The following is a 14,961-nucleotide window of genomic DNA, read 5'->3' as shown; positions in this document are numbered from 1 at the left end:
TAGAGAAAAAGGATTGGCCATCATTGCCCCACAATACAATGGAAATATGATGCTCCAGGCCATTCACCTGGTTCAATATCTTCTGCAAATGCGGAGTCCCCATGCGGTCAGCCATATGCCTGTAGGAGGGGTGTGACAGGAAAAACTTCCTCTCAGCTGCAAGGGCTGCACGAATATCTTTCTTCCCATCAATGTCTTTCTGACTTCTGTTTACCACACCAATGTAACCTGTGAACAATAGGAACAGAAATGACAGAAACAAGTGGAGGGAGTCTCACTTTTGGTAGAACACCTTTCATTTTTTGATTTTAGTACTGTATGCGTACAAGCTCTTGGTGTTGAACTGGGAGCACCAACATTCTGCTGTCTTCCAGCAGAAAGCAGAGGAACAACCAAAGCTGATGGTCAAGTTTCAGGTAACTTAACTGTTCAAAACAAGTATACATAAGTGGACTTTTGTTTTTGCATTCTTTGGTATCTTTAAACATCACATCATTTTGTAAATGGTCTGATTTGAATATCTTCCGGGCGGGGCAGGGGAAATGGATCTTGCTTTTCCAATGTCAAGGCTCTATACACAGGTGTCCTGGATAACAAAAGGCACCAGTCTACCTAGGTTTGACCACATTTCCAGGCACTGAGCAAATTTACAGTATTAACCTTATTGTGTCTCCAAAAGAGCAGATCGCCTTCCCATTAGTTCATGGCAAGTTTTTTTTTAAAAACACAGCGCTGTGCAGCTCCTTGGCTTGCAGTTGATGAAAAGGCAGCTCTCAGGACCCCATCGGCTGGTAAGTACAGGTAAAAAGGTAGCAAGGGACGGCGGCTTATGGCCCATCGAATGGAACTGAATTGAACCATCCCAGAGGTCACACATTATGCACCAATTTGAAGCAGGATAGGAATAGATCTATCCACGAGGCGATTATTTTCCCCATGGAGAACCATGAAAGATGGTGTCTGGAAAGGGCAGCCAGCACATGGAAGTCACTTCTGAATCTCCACGCTGGATCTGTGTTGAGTGTACACAGCACCTCTTACAGCAGGTAGGGAATTCAGGACCAGAGTGATCATTTGTACAGAGCATTTGGAGAGAAAAATTAACATAGTCTTTGATATTCATAAGCAACAGGGATTTTAGGTAGGGTGATGGGACCAACTAGACGAAGCAGTGGGTCATTAACACCATCCTTGTTATTGTACAGTATGTTCCCAAGTGTCAAATACTTGTGGAGAAACTCTCTCTCAGAAATTATTGAACAGAGTAGCTCTCTTTCCTTTTACCCTTTAAGGATGCAAATGGATTGGACGGAAGGTGGGAAAGTGCATTTTCACTTGCACGTAGAGAATACAAGATGGTTGCCATAAATCCAATGGGGAATTCTGGTGGAACTTTACCCAGAGAATGTCAGCTCACTGTCACACAGGGTGATTGAGGGGGAAACATTTAAGGGGTAGCTAGATAAAGAGATAAAAGAAAAGATCAGAAGTCACAATGATAGGATAAGATAAAGAGGAGTAGGTTGTGTTCAGAAGAAGCACAACCATCAACACAGAGTAGTGTGGAGCGCAAACACTGGCACAGGGCAGTCGTGTCAAATGGTCTGTGCTCCACTCACCCCTACGAAGAGGCAGGAGACGATTTTCTAGGATATCCCTTGCATCGGTCCCTTCATCCATCAGATCCAGCTTGGTGATCACACCAATGATCCTCAAACCTGTACAGAGAGAGGAGAGCTTTATAGAGTATTCATTTTGCAACAAGGTCAGTCTCATCTGATTGAAAATGCAAACCTAGAAGCTGGAAGTAGTGTTATAAGTGAACTTCCTGAGCAGACTGCATAGCTCTAGCATTACTTTCAGTTCCCCAGTCAGTAACCTCAGATAGACTTCAACATAAACCAAGGACATTGGGGACACTCTGGTCGCAAGGATATCACTCGTCAACACAACCTTGAGATACGTGAGAGTGTTAGCGGCCTTGGAATATTGGTGAACTAATGCAGCCATGGAGCAGACAAATAAACTCCTGCACACTCCTCGGTTTAAGGCAATCCTTTCACCTTTGCCACGACTAGGGATATTTCCCAATACGAGGCAGATCCAAACATGTATTAGCATGCTTGTGTTATTAATTAGAGTTTCTCCAGTATTGACTATCAACAATCCGTCTCCAGTGCCCGTACTGTAGGTGCTGAAGGTGAAGAACACCCTTACCTTGTGGGTCCACCTCCTTCGCAATCTTCAGTGCATCTGAATTGGCAAGGTCAGAGTTTGCTGGAGTGACGGCCAAGATGAGACAGTTCTCCTTGCTGATGAACTGCATGATCATTTCCTTGATCTGATACTCTATATCAGCAGGCTGGTCACCAACTGGCACCTTGGTGATACCCGGTAAATCGATCAGAGTCAAATTTAAAACTAGCAACAGAGAGTACAAGTGGATGAATTAGGACCAATAATAACTCGAACTACCAGAAGCCCATACTATTAAAGACAAACCAACCCTCACCTTGGAGGCACCCCCTACCCAATCCAAGCACCTGCCTTGTTCAGGGCCAATGTAGCCCACCTGACACCAGACCGTCACCATCCACACACTTACCACTCTCATTCTAGAGATAAGGCGGCCAAGGTGCTTAGATCACAGTCACACACAACTGTCTCTGGTGTAGTAGTCAAAGGGTTAAAACAACCATTGGAAAACAGAATGGAAAGAACTTTCAGTTTGAATCAACATTTGGAGATTGTCTCATATAAAGATAGTTAATGGTCCAGGAAGATAAGATAATATAAGATAAGATATCTTTAAAAGTCACATGTACATCAAAACACAGAGTGAAATGCACCTTTTGCGTAGAGAGTTCTGGGGGCAGCCCGCAAGTGTCGCCACGCTTCCGGCGCCCACACGGCATGCCCACAGCTTCCTAACTAGTAAGTCTTTGGAACGTGGGAGGAAACTGGAGCACCCGGAGGAAACCCACGAAATCACGGGGAAAACGTACAGACTCCTTACAGACAGAGGCCGGAATTGAACCCAGGTCACTGGTGCTGTAATAGTGTTACGCTAACCGCTACACTACCGTCCCTGCCCTCTAAGATCTCTAAGAATGCTAAATATTAGCAAGACGTAACAACTTCACTGAAGGTGGGAACCTCTAGCATTGAAGGAGTTTACTAATAAAGAAACTGGCTATCTCGTTGTAGTGAGATAAGGAACAATGGGTTTAGTTTATGACGTCTCTGACGGCATCCAAGGTCTCAGCAGCAGGCGGAAAAGCTAGCCATGATATGGTAATAAAAAAAATAACTAGATGCCTAATTTAAAACAGCAAAATACCTACATGGTGAGACCCATGTGATGACCAAAGACATGAGAGGTATGAAGTCCCTGTCTGAACTGTAAGGAGAAATCAATCTTAAGCTTCTGTATACCCAATTTGCTCCATATCAGTAACTAGAATTCTACACAATTGAAGTGGAAAATGGAGGTGGAAGCACAGTACCCCATAGTCCAAAGGCAACAGAATGAAGATGGACAAAATGGGTCCAATCCAGACCGGACTAATGACTCATTGGAGGAGAACAGGAAGAAGAGCCTTGGCAATAGGATTTAACTCCTTACCAAACCCTGGAACAGCACAAGAACCTTAATGCAGTGAGAACCTTGGACCAACACTTAAAGGACGAAACCCGAATCTGGGACTTGAGAACAAAGGAAAATCACCCATCGGAGACTGGTCAACTCGTGTCTTGATGGGTAGTATACTCCGCAACTTGTAAATGCTTGTACTTTGTCTTTGCAAATAAGAGTTTAAATAAAGTTAACTACATCCTTCACCAGTTGTCAGTACTCTTTCTCTGATATAACTGTGTACTAGGCACAACAGCTGGTTTGGTCTTGCCACCACTCTCCTGTGTTGGTGCAACACCTACTCATAAGACCATTCGTTAACTCGAAGCCAGTGGCTTCAGTCAGTAGGACTTCAGGCTGGAACTCAGGCACCACAGCCAATTTCCGTGATCACTTAGTCCACATGGTAGTAATTACATTTCTTTTACTTGCTGAGCCAGCATCTACATAACACACAACAAAAATCAGTTTCTAAACATTACCTGCATTCCGCAAAGACTCAAACGCTCATCATTTTTTTATCTGGACTATCCCTTTAACAGATGGCAGCATCCCCTCAGGAAACAGAAACTTGTCGGTAATACTCCCTCCACAGACAGATCTAAAGCCAGGTGTGGTTCACCAGAGTTTCTAGAGTACCCATGCCAAACAGCATGAAGATTCTACTCACCATGTGGAGAATACACTCTCAGGTTAATAGGAATTGGTGAGATCCCTTTATTGCTCCCTGTGACTCGGTCTGTCTCAACTTCGATTTCTTGCCGAACCTCATCAAAATCTGTAAACTTCTTCCCCTTGCAGTGTAGGAATTCAGCATGTTCTGAAGAGAAAGCAAACCATTATACAGACACAGACCCAATATAGTGGGGGTGGATGTACTCAAATATAAAAGACCCTTCAACAAAGATACCAGCACACAAGGAGCCAAAGGTCGATGGGGAGTAAGAGGAAGCACTGTTGCTTTAGAACTACACAATGAGCAATCTGAGCTACAGCTATAGGCTAATGAAGTCACATACAGCACTGCCCCAACATCATAGCAACACTCTTCCTTGAAATGGAGAATACAAAAGCAGAATAGTTTTTTTTAAAATGGAGAGAGACTACAGAATGCTGTGCTGCAGAGGGATCTTGGTGTCCTCATACATGAAACAGAAAAGGTTATTACACAGTATATCAAGTAATTACGAAGGCAAATGGGATATTGGTCATTATGGCAAAGGGCTTGAAGTGTAGGTATAGGGGAGTCCTGCTGCAAGGTGTCATGACACCTGGAGTACTTCTCATTTAAGGAAGGATATTCTTGCTTTAGAGGCAGCTCAGGGAGGTTTGGCTGGGTTCGGAATCAGAATCAGGTTTATTATCACTGACATGTGTCGTGAAATTTGTTGTTTAAGAAAACAATAAACCTGATTCTGAACCCAGGAGTTATGCCATAAGGAAAGGTCCAGTAGATTAGGCCCATGGAGTTTTGAAGAATACAGGGTGATCTTATCAAGACATACAAGTTTCTGAATGGGCTTGACAGGGCAGATGCTGAAAGGTTATTTCCTCGCCTAGAAGCAGGGACCATGGTTTCAAAATAAAGGGTTGCCCAACTGAGATGGAGATTGGGGAAAGTGGAAATAAATTCATAACTATTTACAATTCTCTACATGGAGCTGTGGGAGCTGCATCACTGAATATATATATAAAGCCAAGATAGATAGGTGTTTGGTGATGGTGACGAGGTGGTGTACAGGAGCGAGACAGATCAGCTGTTTAAGTGGTGTCGCACTTAATGTCAGCAAGACCAAGGAACTGATTGTGGACTTCAGGAAGGGGAGTCAGGAGAACACACAACAGTCTTCATTGAGGGGTCAGTGGTAGAAAGGGTGAGCAGCTTCAAGTTCCTGGGCATCAGCAACTCAGAGGATCTATCTTGGGCCCAAAACATTGATGCAGTCACGAAGAAGGCACAGCAGCAGCTCTACTTCATTAGGAGTTTGAGGAGATTTGGTATGTCACCAAAGACTCTTGCAAATTTCTGCAGATGTACAGTAGAGAGCATTCTGACTGGTTGTATCACCACCTGGTATGGAGCCTCCAATACACAGGATCACAAAAGGCTCAGAATCAGAATTATTATCACTGACATATGTCGTGAAATTTGTTATTTTGCTGCAGCAGTACAGTGCAAGACATAAAAATTACTATAAGTTACCAAAAAAATAAATGAAAGAGTGCAAGAAGAATAATGAGGTAGTTCATGGATTGTTCAGAAATCTGATTGCGGAGGGGAAGAAGCTGTTCCTGAAACGTTCAGTGTGGATCTTTAGGCTCCTGTACCTCCAGCCTGATGGTAGTAATGAGAAGAGGGCATGTCCCAGATGGTGAGGGTCCTTAATGATGGATGCCACCTTAGAACATAGAACACTACAGCACAGTACAGGCCCTTTGGCCCACAATGTTGCGCCCACGTTTTATCCTGCTCGAAGATCTAACCCTTCCCTTCCATTTCTCTATCATTCACATGGCTATTTAAGTCTCTTAAATATCCCTAATGTATCTGCCTCCACCACCTCTGCCGGCAGTGCGTTCCATGCACCCACCACTTTGTGTAAAAAAATTTACCTGACATCCCCTTATACCTTCCTCCAATCACCTTAAAATTATGTCCCCTCGTGTATGTCCCCTCGTGTTAGCCATTTTCGCTCTGGGAAAAAGTTTCTGACTGTCCACTCGATCTATGCCTCTCATCATCTTGTACACCTCTATCAAGTCACCTCTCATCCTCCTTCTCTCCAAACAGAAAAGCCCTAACTTACTCAGCCTATCCTCATAAGACATGCTCTCCAATCCAGGCAGCACCCCGGTAAATCTCCTCTACACCCTCTCTAAAGCTTCCACATCCTTCCTATAATGAGGCAACCAGAACTGAACACAATACTCCAAGTGTGGTCTAACCAGAGTTCTATAGAGCTGCAACATTACCTTGTGGCCCTTGAACTCAATACCACAACTAATGAAGGCCAACACACCATATGCCTTCTTAACAACCCTATCGACCTGTGTGGCAACCTTGAGGGATCTATGGACGTGGACCCCAAGATCCCTCTGTTCCTCCACACTGCTGAGAGTCCTGCTATTAACCTTGTATTCTGCCTTCAAATGTGATTTTTCCAAAGTGTATCACTTCACACTTTTCCAGGTTGAACTCCATCTGCCACTTCTCAGCCCAGGTCTGCATCCTATCAATGTCCCATTGTAATCTACAGCAACCTTCTTGAGGCACTGCCTTTTGAAGATGTCCTCAATGGCAGGGAGGGTTGTGCCCGTGATGGAGCTGGCTGAGTCTACAACCCTCTGCAGCCTCTTTCGATCCTGCGCATTGGAGCCTCCATACCAGGCGATGATGCAACTAGTCAGAATGCTCTCCACCGTACATCTATGGAAATTTCCAAGTCTTTGGTGACATACCAAATCTCCTCAAACTCCTAATGAAGTAGAGCTGCTGGTGCTCCTTATTCATGATTGCATCAGCGTGTTGGGCCCAGGATAGGTCCTCTGAGATGTTGACAACCAGGAACTTGAAGCTGCTCACTCTTTCTACCACTGACCCTTCAATGACGACTGTTGTGTGTTCTCTTGACTTCCCCTTCCTGAAGTCCACAATCAATTCCTTGGTCAGGCTGACGTCGAGTGTGAGGTTGTTGTTGCACCACCACACAATCAGCTGATCTACCTCACTCCTGTAAGCCTCCATGTCGCCACCTGAGATTCTGCCAATAACAGTGGTGTCATTAGCGAATTTATAGATGGCGTTTGAGCTGTGCCTAGCCACACAGTCATGAGTGTAGAGAGAGTAGAGCAGTGGGCTAAGCACACATCCTTGAGGTGCACCTGTGTTGATTGTCAGTGAGGAGGAGATGTTACTACCGATCTGCACTGACTGTGGTCTCCTGATAAGGAAGTCATGGATCCAGTTGCAGAGGGAGGTACAGAGGGCCAGATTTTGAAGCCTGTTGATTAAAACTTAAGGAATGATGGTGTTGAACACTGACCTGTAATTGATGAACACCAGCCTGACATATGTATTGTCATCGTTTCGGGTTTGCTGCAGAGGGTTGTGGACTCAGTCAGCTCCATCACGGGCACAACCCTCCCCGCCATCGAGGACATCTTGCCTCAAGAAGGCAGAATCCATTATTAAGGATCCTCACCACCCGGGACATGCCCGTTGCATTACTAGCATCAGAGAGGTGGTACAGGAGCCTGAAGACCCACATTCAACGATTCAGGAACAGCTTCTTCCTCCCCTCCACCATCAGATTTGTGAACAGTCCATGAACCCATGAACTCTTTTGCACTATTTTATTTTCGTAACTTATAGTAATTTTTATGTTTTATGTCTTGCACTGTACTGCTGTGGCAGAACAACAAATCTCACCACATATGTCAGAGGTAATAGACCTAATTCTGATTCTGGACCACAGGGGAGTTGAGGATTATGGGATCAGGCAGGGAAAGCAGAGCCGTGGCCAAGGTCAGTTCAGCTGTGGCCTTCATGAATAGCTGATCAGACTCAAGGGGCCATATGACCAACTTGCGCTCCCGTTTCTTAAGATCTTAAATTCACAGATACAGTCACATGCTTACCTGTTTTTGCATTGATCAGCTGCAGAACGAGTGGTCGGCGAGTGACAATCCCTGAGCCACGAGGAAGGAAATCCCTGAAAGTAGAACAGATCAATGAGCCTTTCCTCCACTGAATGGTGATCACAAGTCATCATTCAGAGCAAGAGGAATCATAGAGCAAGAGCAGAGAGACTAGAACACTCTCTGCAGAGTACAGAATCACAAATACCTTCCCCTTATGGCAGTTGCTGTGTACGAGACTTAAACAGAACATACTGCTTTACTGTCAATTACTTTGATATGCTTCTTATTCAAAGCTTACATGGAGTTTACATACACACAAGTGCTCAGGGTAGATGTGTCCATGCACACATTCACCAATGGAGAAGTACAATATTTACACCACAGGCTGCCAAGGAAGTAATGCAGCAGACTGCTCCTGGAGGACAGTCACATCTCAAGATCCAGCAGCCTCCTTTCATAGTGCCAGATGAATCACAACAGTTACACTGGCTCCACAAGTAACATGACAACAAATCAATCCACATCACTGGGTAAACACTATCCCTGCATTGCTCTCTCACACTGCCACCCATCCCAACACAGACACGTTGCCCACATGAACCTAACAGGAGCCACTGTGCAGCACCTGCTGTTACCAAATCAAATCCCTTAGGCCACGAATTGAAGTCAACAATCACACCACAGGCTGCTGCACGAACAAACAATCGGTGCCACACTCTGATTGCTGCAGCAACACTTTAGAGTTTGGGTCAGCACTCACACTCCTATACAAGTTTATAAGCCTCCAGAGTTAGATTAACTTCATCATTATTAGCAACTCTCAGTCTTTTCCATACCCAAAGCCAGAGAGTGCCCCTCCATTACCCATCCCCTCAGCCACGTTAAATCAGTAGCCGAGAGATACCTAAAAAGTGAGATAATTGCTGAAATGGAGAGGAACACAGAGTAAAATCATATTGGGGAATCAGTATTAATTTAAAAATTGTCAAGATCAGTGATGAGATTTTAAAAAGCCAAATGCATCTAAACCTCACAGCACAGCCATACCAACACAACCATCCACAGTTCCAGGAACTATCAGTTCCTCACTCGTCATTTTCTATTGTACAAATATAAATTCACTTTGATTTTAGAAATCTTTATTGAATCACTGCTGCTGAGGTTTAGCAGCATGGGAATGGGTTATAACATTTGGGGTCAACAAGTGGGTTATCACCAAGTCCCAATGTGGACAGTAAATTTCTAACTTCTCCCTTCTATAGTTTATTCCTAATTTTGCACTCTAACCAACCAGTGGAAATGGCTTCCCCCATTTCTCTTTTCAGAACTATTCCTCACTTCAGGGTCCTCTTGACTTGTGTACAACTTTTCGTCACCAAAGCCTGCAATCTTTGAGAAGATTTTACTGAATGTCCTCTAATCCCTCACCAAGGTATGCAAACACTTCCCATAAAAATGTGCTTTTCTAATCCCTTTAAAGTTTCAACATTTAGTAAATACTTCATTAGCCCAGATAAAATTACAGCAGTCATCTATTACCTTCCCTAGAGTATTTGATACCCTTGCTACTTTTGTCTCCTCTGTAAATTTGGAAACTGTCCCTTCATAGAGATAGCAAATATGGAAGGATTCCTGTTCTGACTACCGCCAGTAGACCTCAGATTCCACTCACCCACATTACACTGGGTAGAACCCTGACAAAGCACATCCCCAATTCCACTCACAAAGCCTGGTTTCTGGCAAGATGATGCATTCAAATGGTTTTGGAATCACCTCCATAGAAGATATGACTATTTTTCTTGAAGGAAGAACACAGACCTAACAAATCGTATTTCCATTAGGAGCACAAGACCAGGGGTTAAATACAACATAGTCGACAAGAAAGTCAAAGCAAGCCTCTTCACCCGGACCTCGAAACTTGCTGCACCGGGAATGTTTAACGCAAATTGTGGCATTATAAGGGATGCTGGCTATAAACAAGGGAGTAAAAGAAATGGTGCTGATGATGAACAGACACTCTATTCTGAGCTCTGTCATGAGAGAAAAATTAACAGGTAGACAGCGAAAAAGATTTCAAACGATATGCTCAAAGCTTCCTGGAAGAAATCGCAATGTACCCATAGGCACCTGGGAACCTCTGCTCCACTACCGCTCGAAGTGGAGGATGAAGCATTTTGGGATAGTGTTGAGAAACTCAAGTCTACTACATCAGGAGCACACACAAGCAAGAGGAGTGCACCATCTCACAGAATTATCCACCACATCCTGCCCCCTCTTGTGGAGGAGAGCCTGCAGTTTCCACACTGGCCCCATCAGCCCACAAAAACCGGAATGGAAGCACAGTCATCCACGATCTCCATGGGTTGCATATTGTGGCAAAGATTCCTTCATTCCTAGAGGTGGCATGACATGGGTGGAGCAGCCAGAACAAGGTACCCCTAACACAAGAAAGGATAGGCCACTCAGCAAGGTCGTGCCTAAACTTCTACCTTAACATCATTTTCCTATCCTATCTGTATGTCCCTAGATTCCTTTAATATCCAGAAATCTGTTCATGTTTTGAATGAACTCCATGTTCATTAAAACTTCACAGCCTAGTACAGAACTCCAAAGATTCATGTCCTAAGCAAGGACATTTCTCCCATTTTCAATCCTAAATGGTCGACAGCTTATTGTGACCCCGGGTACTAGATAAGTGAGCCCTCAGAAAGAGGTGGGTGAACAAGAGGGGTGCGGTGGGTGGGTGAAAGAAAGGGGTGGGGGTGGACGAATGATGCGTATGGTAGGTGAATGGGAGGGGTGGTGGGTGCATACGTGCTGTGGTTGGGTGGGGTGCGATAAGGGAGTGGGTGGGGTGTGTGAATGAGGGGAGGGGTGCGCTGGGCGAGTGGGAGGAACGGAATTTAACTCCAGGGAGGGGGACGCCCACTGTGACCGATGGGGGAGCTGCGGGTCCCCGCCCCGCGCCAGACCAGCGGCCGAGGCCGCACCTCGGACCCACTGCAGGGCGGCGGGTGGCAGCTCCGGCCCCGGATCCCTCCGCCTGTCGCCAGGGCCTCCCCGGGGCCTCGGCCTGTCCCCGGGGCCTCACCTGCCCACGAAGTTCTCCAGCACCGAGCTCTTGCCGGCGCTCTGCCCGCCCACCACGGCGATCTGTGGCAGGTCGAGGTTGCAGCTCTGCCCGATGGAGCTGAAGGCGTCCTGCAGCTTGTTGACCAGCGGGATCAGGTCCTCCATTCCCCGGTTCCCCATGACGGCGGCGGCGATCCCGGCCCCGGGCCCCGGACTCGTTGACTCCCACCGCCTGCGGCCTGCGCTTCCGCTCCCACCCTACCTGTTACACCGTCCATTGGTCACAAACTGTGTCAATCATCTCCATCCAACTAATCAACCCTTCGTTGTCGGAAATGGGTAGGGTTTTCATTCACGTCAATCACGTGTAGCCCTAATATTATTGGTCTAGGTTTCCGTCAATCAACCTGCTGCTGGGTCCTATTGGGTTATTCCATACCCAATTTTGAATATTTGTCGTCCATTCTGTCGGCTATTGGGTTGCTGCTCACGTCAATCATCCGCATGCCCCTGGTGATTGGTTCTCCTGCTCCACCTCCGTCCTTTGGTCCCGCTTTACTTGCAGCAGAACGGTTGCTCATTGACGTCAATCAAATGACAGAAAGTTCCGATTGGATGCTGATGAGGTCACCCGACGTCTGTCCTCGCCCCTCCCGAATCGGCCGTTCAAATGTTGGGAACCCGATGATTCTCATTGGTTCTTTCAACATGACGTAGCTTCGGATTGTTTACCGTTACCATGGAGACGGATACTTCCGGGATTAAGGCCTGGAGCGCCAACAAATAAAAAGTGAGCAGGGAGCGGCCTTTGGTGAACGGACGGCGGACGGTCGGGGCTCTGCCGGGTCCGTGAAAACATCTGCCCGGCAATGGGGGGGACGGGGGGACGGGACGGATCAGGAGCACGTCCTGCTCACAAACCGCAGGAGAAATCCCTGCTGCTGCCCACTCAGTCTCATCTCCATCGTGGCAACGTGAAGGGAGGAGCATTGACCCACCAATAATCTACTCACCCACAAGCAGTGTTACTGGGAGCGCCGTTACTGACTTCATCGTGGTCTTATGCTAAACGTGAACCAAAGATTGACAGTGATTACCCTTGACATCAAGGCAACAACAGTTCTGGTAAAACTGAGGTCAATGAGCATCAGGAGGAAAATATTCCAACGGTTGGCGTCATGCCTCCCACAAAGGAAGATGCTTACAGCTGGATGAGGTGAATCTTCCCTGCTCTCTTAGGCCCTACCATCTTCAGCTGCTTTATGATCTTCCTGCCATCAGTAAGGTCAGAAGCAGGCATATCCACTAATGATATCAGTGTTCAATTCCTCAGGAAATAAAGCAGTCCGCACATCCATCTTCTTAAATATTCAGTCCATCCACCAATAGCATACAGTGGCTGTACCATCTACTATACGCACAGCAGTCACTCTGACCTAAACCCACCAACTACCAGAAACACAAGGGCAGCAAGCATGTGGGAATACTTGCAAATTCTTCTCCAAGCAGCACAACATTCTCATTTGAAAATGTATTATTGGTCCTTCATCATTGCTGGATCTAAATATGGAATTCCCTAAGCGACAGCTTGAGACAGTGCGTGGAGAGGGAAACCGTGATCTTACTGAGGCCTGAGAATAATGGCTTGATTCTTCCCATTATTTAACTGGAGGAAATTATGACAGGCTGAAAGCAGTGGAACAGTGGCAGTGACACACCGGAGGGATATTCCAGCTATAAAATCACTATCTGAAAGTTGACACAATATTGCCTGAAGCAGGAGCATCAGGCTCAGCTGTAAGTGATAACCAATGGTACGAAGACTGAATTTTTTTAACTACAAGCAACCCACACCCCCAGTGTTCTCCCCCCCCCCCACACTCACCTGTCCACTTAGTTTTCCTCTCCCTTTGTACACCTCTTCCATCCCCCTCCCATCACCTGGTTTCATCTGCCATCATCCCTTCCCTATCACATTCCACCTATCACCTACCAATCTCTATCATACGCCCCACCCACTCGCACTGCTATATACTGGCAATCTTTGAAGACCCTCACAACCTTGATGCAGGGTCTCGACCCAAAATGTTGACTTACACCTTTTGCCTCCACAGATGCTGCTTGACCTGCTGAGATATTCTGGTGTTCTGTCTTTTATTCCAGATTCCAGCGTCTGCAGTGTCTTTTGTCTTCCAGCTCAGCTCAGCCCATCTTTTCCCAGAAGTTATGCACAGTTTGTGTCTACAGTAGTAGATTGCAAACACTGGATTTTATGCAGGATGTATTTTAATAATTCAAAGAGCTACCAAGCCACCTTGGGTAAGCCAGATCTATAATTCACACTAATACAGTGCTGGGGGAAGGAAGACCGTCATCCATCAGACACAAAGGCAAGAGCTGTCCCATGTTGATAGCCACATGCAATTAGTGCATTGGAAACTCAATGAGATAACAGAACAAGTCTGATTTTTCTTCTATTCATATGTAAGCATCATTTATTCCCATTTCTAATTGCCCACGGGAAGCTGGGAGGAGTCACCTTCTTGGACTGTCAAGGTGCTTCTGACTAAAGTGTTCCCAGAATGTTGTTGGATAGGAGTTCCAGGATTTAGACACTGCTATAATGAATGAGTGATGCAAGTTCCAAGTCAGGGGAGTATGTAACCTGGAGAGGAACCTGCAGTTTGCAGGTTTCCATGCTGCCCTTGTCCTTCTTCATGGTGGTGCTATTGTGTCTAAGGATACAGCGGGATATAGATCAGCTGGGAAATTGGGCAGAACCATAGCAGACAGAATTTAATCCAGATAAGGGTGAGGTCACGGACTTCAGAAGTCACATTCAGGTAGAACAGATGGAGTAAATGGCAGGGACCTAAGGAGCATTGATGTAGAGGGACCCAGAGGTGCACATCCATAGATCCCTGAAAGTGCCAATACAGGTGGCAAGAGTAGTGAAGACAACATTTGGTAAGCTTGACTCCATAGGCCAAGGAATTGAGTGCAAGGGGTGGGACATCTTGCTTCAGCTGTACCAAACATTGGTTAGAGCACATTTGGGAGTATTGTGTACTGTTTTGATTGGTTGCCATACTGGAGAAAATATGTGGTAGCAATAGAAAGTGCAGACAGATTTACCAGGACGTTGCTTGGAATGGAGGGCTGTAGTTATAAGCAGAAATTGGATAGGATGGTTTATTCTCACTGGAATGTGGGAAGCTGATGGGTAACCTTATAGAAGTTTATAAAATTATGAGGGGCATAGCTAGACAGTCTTTTCCTCAGGGAAATCTTGAACGAGAGGGCACAGGTTTAAGGTGAGAAGGGAGAAATTTAAAGAAGATCTGAGTGTTGTCCAGAGGGTGGTGGTTATCTAGAATGAGCTGTCAGAGGAGGCGATTTAAAAACCTGGGCAACATATTCAAGGTGGTTGAGCCACTGAGTTCCTCCAGTGGTTTGCTTTTTTGCTCCGGGTTTCGGCATTGCAGTCTCATGTCTCCCTTTTGAAGGCACTAATGGAGTCCATTTTCATCAGCTGTACAGTCTATTAATTCCAGATCCTAACTACTTTCCAAGTAGAAACATTTTTCCTGACAACCACCTTGTATACGTCACCC

At 45.8% G+C, this 14,961-nt stretch overlaps 1 protein-coding gene across 6 annotated transcripts in view; it reads right to left on the bottom strand.

The window, feature by feature from the left end:
• The window catches only part of dnm2a (dynamin 2a), a 41,665-nt gene extending 29,672 nt beyond the window's left edge, over positions 1-11,993 (bottom strand). For 2 of the 6 annotated variants that reach the window (XM_052041784.1, XM_052041781.1), the window contains exons 1-6: positions 11,367-11,622; positions 8,273-8,346; positions 4,305-4,454; positions 2,218-2,421; positions 1,620-1,718; positions 68-228 (exon numbers count right to left, since the gene is read on the bottom strand). In XM_052041784.1, coding sequence (XP_051897744.1) covers positions 68-228; positions 1,620-1,718; positions 2,218-2,421; positions 4,305-4,454; positions 8,273-8,346; positions 11,367-11,527 — 849 coding nt within the window. In that variant the 5' untranslated portion in view covers positions 11,528-11,622. Of the gene's footprint in view, positions 1-67; positions 229-1,619; positions 1,719-2,217; positions 2,422-4,304; positions 4,455-8,272; positions 8,347-11,366 lie in introns of all 6 variants that reach the window. The other 4 variants (XM_052041782.1, XM_052041783.1, XM_052041778.1 and 1 more) reach the window with 3 other exon arrangements.
• Between the last annotated feature and the right edge of the window lie 2,968 nt (positions 11,994-14,961).

This window comes from Pristis pectinata, chromosome 31 (genome assembly GCF_009764475.1).
Source record: "Pristis pectinata isolate sPriPec2 chromosome 31, sPriPec2.1.pri, whole genome shotgun sequence".
NCBI lineage: Eukaryota > Metazoa > Chordata > Chondrichthyes > Rhinopristiformes > Pristidae > Pristis > Pristis pectinata.
This window is presented reverse-complemented; position numbering and strand designations above follow the sequence as displayed.